This window comes from Gastrolobium bilobum, unplaced genomic scaffold (genome assembly GCF_033153095.1).
Source record: "Gastrolobium bilobum isolate Gb01-03AN ecotype WA unplaced genomic scaffold, APGP_CSIRO_Gbil_v1 utg31210, whole genome shotgun sequence".
NCBI lineage: Eukaryota > Viridiplantae > Streptophyta > Magnoliopsida > Fabales > Fabaceae > Gastrolobium > Gastrolobium bilobum.
In genome coordinates this window covers 58,548-67,681 of record NW_026896611.1, presented here as the reverse complement: position 1 = coordinate 67,681, position 9,134 = coordinate 58,548, and the positions used below count along the sequence as shown (strand labels likewise).

Sequence of the window (9,134 nt, the reverse complement as noted above, 5' to 3'; positions counted from 1 at the left end):
AAGCACACAGGCCCAAACGTGCAACAAGAAGCCCAACCCACTTCAAAGATTATTTATTTAATTAAGTTCTATTTTATTAGGATAAGACTTTATTACAATTAGTAGGAAGATTATTTTTTTATCCTTCTGTTATTTAGTTTCCTAGATAATAGCTTTTATCTTTCAGTTATTTAAACTTCCAGTTAACAGTAATTTAGGATTGTTAGTTATTGAGTCCTTTACAAATTAGGATTGCTAGGTTATTTATTTCAAGAAAACGATCAATAAAAATCAGAGATTAATTTGGTCAATCTTCCTTTTCTTTTCTCTATTCTTTTCTATCCTCCCCTTTCCCAATACCTATCCTTTCATTGGTGCTTTCATTCGATCTCATTCTCCCATGGCAGAAAACACACGAATGCGTGACATGAATCAACGCATTGACACCTTGGAAAACCAACTCCAAGCGGCTGAAGTCGTGCGTGAACAGCAATACTTACAATTGCAGGAATCCCAAACAAAGATGCAAGAATCCCAAACTCAACAATTCAATATACTGCGTCAAGAATTAAACCGACTTGTGGAGTCACACATAGGCAACAACGGTTCTGGTGTTCTGGGTGCCGGTCCACACCGCACCCATACTGCCACTTCTGGCCAGCATCACCCACAACCCATGAAAATCACCTTTCCACGCTTCTCTGACGGAGACCCCACCGACTGGATATTTAGTGCCACACGCTATTTTGATTATTATCACATTCCAGATAATGAGAGGGTTTTATTAGCTTCTTTCAATTTGGACAAACTAGCCTCTTCCTGGTTTCATGGCCTTTTTAATGATGGGCTGCTCCCCAATTGGCCTGCCTTGTTTACGGCTATGCAACGCCGTTTTGGGCCATCAGAATTTGAGGACCCTGCGGTTTCTTTGGCTAACCTACGCCAACAGACCACCGTTAGCGATTTTCAAGCAAATTTTGAGATCATCGCTAGCCGCACTCCAGGTCTCTCCCCAACACTTAAAAGGGCGCTATTTATTGCAGGCCTTAAACCCCACATCAGGCGACCAGTCCTTGTACAACGACCACAGGATGTCCATTCTGCTTTTTCATTAGCCAAGATTTATGAAGACCAGCAAGCTGACACCCACAGTGGTCCCCGACAACAACGGCCATGGCTACCACGCCCATCCATTACCAACAATAACAACTCAAATACGTTTTCCCCCAACAAAAATACTACTTCATCTCCTTCCGTACCAATTAAACGCCTGACCGTAGAGGAAATTCAAAACAAACGTGACAAAGGACTTTGTTTTGGCTGTGATGAAAGGTATGTTTTCGGACACAAATGCAAAGGAAAAGCCACCTTGTTATATTTTGAAGGTACTGACGATGATAATGCCCAACCAATGGAGGAGGACACTCCAGTTATTCCGCCAGATGCAGACCCTCTCCCTAATTCTTTTTCCGAGATTAGTTTGAATGCTCTTTTTGGTCATTATTCACCTCGGTCTTTCCGTTTAACGGGATCAATACATGGCAAACAGGTCCAAATACTGGTTGATGGAGCTAGCACCCATAACTTTATTACTCATAAAATGGCCACTTACTTGGGACTTGTACTACAAACCGTTCCACCGTTTACGGTCCAAGTAGGCAATGGCGATGGGTTGACCTGCAAGGCTCTTTGTTGCGACATTCCGTTAATGCTGCAATCCCACAGATTTTTCTTGGATTTATATGTGTTGGACCTACAAGGCGCTGATATAGTTCTAGGAGTTCAATGGTTAGCCACATTGGGACCCATTCTTACGGATTATGGAAAATTGCTCATGAGTTTTGAGCACCATGGCAATACTATTCAACTACAAGGACAACGGCCAGATACTTCCCTGATGATTTCACCGGCAAAACTTAACAAGCTTATTGCTAGTAATGCCTACACTTCATGCCTGATGTGTTTTACCCAATCCGCCCACACTTCCACCATTACTACACCTTCACACACTGATCCCATCCCCCATACAGTCCATGAAATCCAACAATTATTGGCCAACTACTCTGATGTCTTCACCATTCCCACCACATTACCCCCCAACCGTTCCCATAATCATCATATTACTCTACTTCCCAATTCTAAAGCTGTCCAAGTTAGACCTTACCGTTACCCTCATTTCCGAAAGAATGAAATTGAAAAATTATGTCAGGAAATGCTTCAATCCGGTATTATTCGACCAAGTCAATCGCCATTTAGTTCTCCTGTTTTATTGGTCAAAAAGAAGGATGACACTTGACATTTTTGTGTGGACTATCGGGCTCTGAATGCCATCACTGTGCGTGATCAATTTCCTATACCCACAGTGGACGAATTACTAGACGAACTCCATGGAGCTACGATTTTCTCTAAACTGGACTTGCGATCTGGATACCACCAAATTCGCATGAACTCTGATGACATCCACAAAACAGCATTCCGTACACATCATGGACACTTTGAATTCTTGGTTTTACCATTCGGTTTGTCAAATGCACCTTCCACCTTCCAGGCTACGATGAATGAAGTATTTGCACCATACTTACGGCGTTTTGTCGTCATATTTTTTGATGATATTCTGATTTATAGTCCTAATTTGACAGAACATGTTCAACATTTACTTACAGTTTTGGAAACATTACGCTCACACTGCCTATATGCCAAAATTTCTAAATGCGCCTTTGCTACTAACTCTATACACTTTCTAGGGTACATTGTTTCTGGCGCAGACGTCGCACCTGACCCAGAAAAAATAAAGGCAGTTTCAGAATGGCCAACTCCTAAGACTATTACACAGGTACGCGCTTTTTTGGGTTTATCGGGATATTATAGACGCTTTATTAAAGGATATGCCAAAATTGTGTCACCAATTACGGACTTACTTACCAAAGATGAATTCAACTGGACACACGAGGCTCACACGACTTTTATAGATCTAAAGAAGCGTCTCACTGAAGCGCCCATTTTAATGCTGCCAAATTCCAGTAAACCATTTACAATTGAAACAGATGCGTCGGGTTCAGGTATTGGGGCAGTTTTACTACAAGATGACTGTACGATTGCTTATTTTAGTAAAAAATTATCTCCCCGTATGCAAAACCAATCCACATACATCAGAGAAATGTATGCAATTACCGCGGCAGTTAGCAAATGGAGACAATATCTTTTGGGATCCAGTTTTATCATACGAACTGATCACAAGAGTTTACACCATCTGATGTCTCAAGTGATCCAAACACCAGAACAGCAACAATTTCTGGCGAAATTACTAGGATACCAGTACACAATCACTTATAAATCTGGCATCACTAATGCTGTTGCTGATGGATTATCCAGGCAACTTCAAGGGGATAGTGAAACCCCAGTCGCACGATTAACATCATTATCCACACCCAGTTCTCACTATTTACCAGTATTACAGAAGGAATTACAAGCAGACACTTATGCAGCAAAATTAATGGGGGAAATACAATCATCCAAAGAAAAAAAGGGAAACTGGGATATTAAAAATGGACTACTACTACACCGTGGTCGTATCTTTCTGCCTGAACACTCTTCATTAATCCCAAGTCTGTTGAACGAGTTCCATTCAGCACCCATAGGTGGACATGCAGGAGTCAGGCGGACATTGTCTCGTTTATGCACATTTTACACATGGAAAACAGTCAGAAAAGATGTACAAGAATTTGTGAAATTTTGTGAAGTATGCCAAAGAGTGAAACCCATTAATCACTCACCTTATGGCTTGTTGCAGTCGATTGCACCTTCTACAGAAATTTGGTCCGAGCTAACAATGGACTTCATCACACATCTGCCACCAGTCCAAGGAATCTCTGTCATCCTCGTGGTCGTGGACCGTCTCACCAAAGGAGCACATTTTATTCCACTTCCAGACCGATATACTGCCTCCAAAGTTGCACAAGTCTTTTGGGATAATGTGGGTAAAATACATGGCACACCAAAGTCCATAATCACTGACCGTGACCCCATTTTTCTCAGCGCTTTTTGGAAATCTTTATTCCAACTCCAAGGCACACAACTTCGTTATAGTTCGGCGTACCACCCCCAATCCGACGGACAAACCGAAAGGGTCAATCGAACGTTAGAACAGTATCTCAGAGCCTATACGTTTGAAAAGCAGAGAGAATGGTTGAAATTTTTACCTTTGGCAGAGTATCACTACAATACTGCATACAATCGCAGCATAGGCACATCTCCGTTCGAAGCTACGTTTGGCGAACCTCCACCGTGTCCACTACGGTATTCGTTAGGAACATCACCACTGGAAGTCGTTGATTCAACACTGCACCATCGAGTTTCAGTTCTGCAAAATCTAAAGGAACACTTAAAAAAGGCACAACATGCAATGAAGACTCAAGCTGACAAGAAAAGATGTGAGTTTACCTTCAACATCGGAGATCTGGTCCTTCTATGTTTACAACCATACCGGCAACTTTCCCTGCGTGGCCGTTCATCACAGAAGTTAGCTCCCAAGTTCTATGGACCGTACAAAATACTAGAACAGATAGGAAAGGTGGAGTACCGACTAGAGTTACTACCGGACGCCAAACTCCATTCAGTCTTCCACATCTCCTTACTACGACCATTTTATCACCGTAAGGACAGACCCCCTCCACAATACCCAACCTCCATTGATACTGAAGACATCATCCATATTCCACACACTATACTTGCGACCCGCAATGTGTGGCGTCAAGGACGACCAATCACCCAGCTGCTTATCCAATGGACTAATCTTCCCCAAGAAGCTGCTACATGGGAAGATGAAAAAAGTTTAGAAAGATGGAATGAAGAGGGCAACAATTCAAAGGCTACTGAAGGCATGTTACCAACTGTCACAAGTAATACACGCTACACCAGCCCTACACACTGCTCAAGAGCCTCTGCTGTACCTCGTGAAGATACATTTCACGCGACCCAAGACACTCAAGAGTTGTTGCATGCTGACACGGACTCCGGTTCAACACACAAGGAGGCACCATACGACATTGTAATAACCACTGGTCACTCACATGGGTCAGCGCACACTGCACAAGACATTTCCAATGCCCAAGGTTCCCACGGACCACTCCATGGGGAATCCAATGCTCGGCAAGGTGATAAGGCATATCATCAACGCACCAATCCGAATCGTCTAAGCGGATTTCCAGCCAATGCCTGCTGGCCACGTCAGCTTCTTCAAGATAACCCCTGGGACCACCATGCCACTGGGCCGCAAACAGAGCAGGAGACTCAGCCCAAGTCTGTCTCCCACAATCAGCCCACAAGCGCTTCACCTATAATGGGCTGTGAGGACAAGGCCTGTTCTGATGAGGTGGGGAATGAAGCACACAGGCCCAAACGTGCAACAAGAAGCCGAGCCCACTTCAAAGATTATTTATTTAATTAAGTTCTATTTTATTAGGATAAGACTTTATTACAATTAGTAGGAAGATTATTCTTTTATCCTTCTATTATTTAGTTTCCTAGATAATAGCTTTTATCTTTCAGTTATTTAAACTTCCAGTTAACAGTAATTTAGGATTGTTAGTTATTGAGTCCTTTACAAATTAGGATTGCTAGGTTATTTATTTCAAGAAAACGATCAATAAAAATCAGAGATTAATTTGGTCAATCTTCCTTTTCTTTTCTCTATTCTTTTCTATCCTCCCCTTTAGCAATACCTATCCCTTCAAAGAAAGAAATGGAACCTAAGCTTTTAGTTGACAAATTGTATTATTATAAACGTATGACTAGAGTATTTACATTAAATACAGCCTGTATGTGAAGTTTTAACATGCTAAAGGTACAAAATATTTACTGCGCTTTAGATAAGTCAGATGTGAATCACGTGGAAGTGTCGGCTTATTAATTAATTTTAATAGCTTATTTTCTCCAATTTCTATAGCTGTACGACAACATGATTCTATAAAAATAAAGCCTTTTTTTGCGGGAAGTACTAAGGAAAGTCATTTTAAATGTTGCTATTGCACCTTTGTTTCAACCATTTCTATATCTTTTGTATTAGCATGGATTACCATAACATGTGAAAATGAACCTAGTTGTTGATATATGTTTGTGAAGCAGACTACAGCAATCCTCAACAATTATTGGCAATTATCAGTAATTGCTCTCATCATCAGCGTCTCAAATTAGGAAATGAGCACCTTGCTCAATATAAGTTGTATCTTGAATTCCTTTATTAAATTTTCTATTCTAACAATTGATTGCCATCTTCCTTGCAAGTTTGCAAGTTTTTCAGGGTGTATGTTGCGATTACGGTAAGTATACCGATCGTTTCAAGTAATAAAGTAGTGAGAAGAGTATCGTCCCACGAGGATTAAAGCACCAATTACTATCCTAACTATTTCCTTTAATTTGAACAATTCTATTTGGTTTGGAAAATAGATTTTGAATTAAAATAAAAGTAATTAAAATTTATTGCAGTAAAAATCAAGAACATTCAAAACACAAAGAATGATTATGAGAAAAGAAACTTTAATGACGAACTGTAGTCAATGTATACTTCACCTTTAATCCTCGTATATAAATCTGAATTAATTTCTATAATTACTTAACACAACAGTTCAAACAATTCATCTTCTTTAAATCAGTTAGTGAAACCCTAATGTCTTAGTGTATTTAACTCTTTAACTTAATTAGAACCCTAGTGTCCTAGTAATCCTTCTTGAATTAAGCATTAAGTTCGATGAATTATAAAGTTTGCAATTCATACAAGCCTATGTCTAAATCATGCACAAATTGTTATTTTATCCCTGTCAAGATTAAAACTCCAATATACCTATTGCGAGCTCTAACCCTCAAAATCTTATAAAATTGATCAGATCGCATAAGGCTATATAAAAATTATGGGAGGTAAAATAAAACTAATTGAATTAAAATAATAATAAAAATAATTCAGAATTCATAAAAGATTCACATCGGATCCATAACCTTAACTACAAAAGAAAATTAGCCAGACATATCTGACTTAAACACAATAAAGAAATAAAAAGTATTCATCAAGAAAAAGAAAAGAAGAAGAAGATGAAGAATCAGAGGTTTTCACAAAGGTCTTCAATCTTCAAGTTCTCTAAAATCCTCATCTCCAGCGTAAGCCTCCAAGAATTCTCTCAATTTCTTGATCTCTCTCTAAGTCTCCAGCCAAAGATGATCAATCAGGGTTTTCATCCCCTTTTTATAGCTTCATGTCAAATACATCCAAATCTTGTTCAAATCTTTGAGGTAGAATTCTCCTTAAACTGTGATTGAATCTATTTAAAAATCAATCACGTGCTCCCCGTGCTACTAGCGCGGATCTTGTACTTGCAGCGCGAAAAAAATAACAAAGGTAGCCGAATCTCGTGCTACTAGCGCGGATCCCGCGCTTGTAGCACGATAACACTGTGTATGTAGGAATTCTCCCGAGCTACTAGCGTGGATCCCGCGCTTGTAGCGCGACACTTTTGCGTTGTGAAAATTTTCTCGCGCTACTAGCGCGAATCTCGCGCTTGAAGCGCGAAAACTCTGTCTTCAGATGATTTTAATGTGCTTGTAGCGCGGCAGCTCTGCCTTTTGTTTTCTCTAGTGCTTAAAACACATTTTTTCTCGTACTTATTCCTACAAAAACCACTAAAAAACAGTGAGAGAAGAATTGAGCATGGTTTATCAACTTGATCACAAATTTAAGCATTTTTCTTTCAAAGTGGATTAAATCCTTGCTTTTTTTAACTTAGAAAACTATATATGCTGGAGGCATATCAGTGTAACACATCTACAGACATCCACCGGGTTCATAATTCAAAAACAAAGAAAGCACAATCCGGCTAGAAAAATTAAAGTCCCTTGACGCCAGAAATGGACTCTTAGACACTCGTTCAATTCCTACTCGAAAGCAGGAAAACAAAGCCCCTTGACGCTAAAAATGGACTATTGGGCACCTGTTCAATTCCTATTTGGAAGCGGAAAAACAAAGTCCCTTGACGCCATAAATGGACTCTTGAGCACCCGTTCAATTCCTACTCGGAAGCTGGGAAGCAAAGTCCTTTGCCTCCATAAATGGCCTCTTGCACACCCGTTTAATTCCTATTTGGAAGCGGGAAAATCAAAGTCCCTTGTTGTCTGGGTAAAGGCACTAAGGGCACTCGACTTAAATAAGCCGAAAGTGCATATAATTGCCCAGCAAATGTATCTGGGTAAATAAAGTAAGAACGAAGGAAAAAGAAAAGGAAGAAGACGGAGATTTATCAGAAGTTGGGCATGTCTAAGTTACTTCTCAAGTTATTACCTCCGACTTCAAACTTGAAAGCGAGTACAAACTCAGAGATGACTACGAGCAACGAATAACCCGACAAAGCAACCCGGAACCCAGAAGCATGTCATAACCTGGATTTTCCTGACATTCATATCATTTTATACAACATTAAATATTATTTGATAGGCACGAGGGCTTTACCCCAGCATTCCGACTTCGCGCAATACCAAGTTGGGGGGGATTATGTTATGGACCAGTTAAATGGTCCTAACTTCCACTACCTACTACATGACATGTACTCCACTACTTTCTCTCAACTTCCATCCACTATATATGACCCAATATATTATAACCGTTGATGGACGGAAATCAACGGTTAGGATCTAAAATGATATAAGCTTATATCCTTTAAAATGACAGATATTTTTTCCTATTATACATTGCATGACACCACTAAGTCGCCTAAAAAACAACCCACTATGTGCACATCTTTCTAGTGCACTTCATCTATATATGACTCCCTATAACAAAAGATCAGATAAGTTCTTCAGAGACTGGGCTAGCCTTCACACCCATTAAATAATAACTATATTTGACTTTTCATTTAATTCAGTTAATGCTTTCTTATTTCATTCATGGATGATGTTGACCAAACAAATTTTAAATTGTATTGACATATGGATAGCTCAGCATAGACGGGATAACAACCAAGCTAACACATTTTTCCAAATAAATCATCTGAATACTACATTTCAGAAAAATTGTGCCAAAATGTTATGTTTTAGGTGGTCTTGTCAATTTAATCGGGTCTGGTTTGCCATGTATCGTGTGGGTAGAGATTTACTATTAAAATTAGTAGGTCCAG

The 9,134-nt window shown here is 39.7% G+C and overlaps 1 protein-coding gene across 1 annotated transcript; it reads left to right on the top strand.

Moving 5' to 3' along the window:
* The first annotated feature begins 397 nt into the window (after positions 1-397).
* On the top strand, positions 398-2,275 carry LOC133300905 (uncharacterized). The gene has a single exon (XM_061500488.1). It carries the CDS (start codon positions 398-400, stop codon positions 2,273-2,275), a length of 1,878 nt encoding a protein of 625 aa, XP_061356472.1.
* Positions 2,276-9,134: the final 6,859 nt, after the last annotated feature.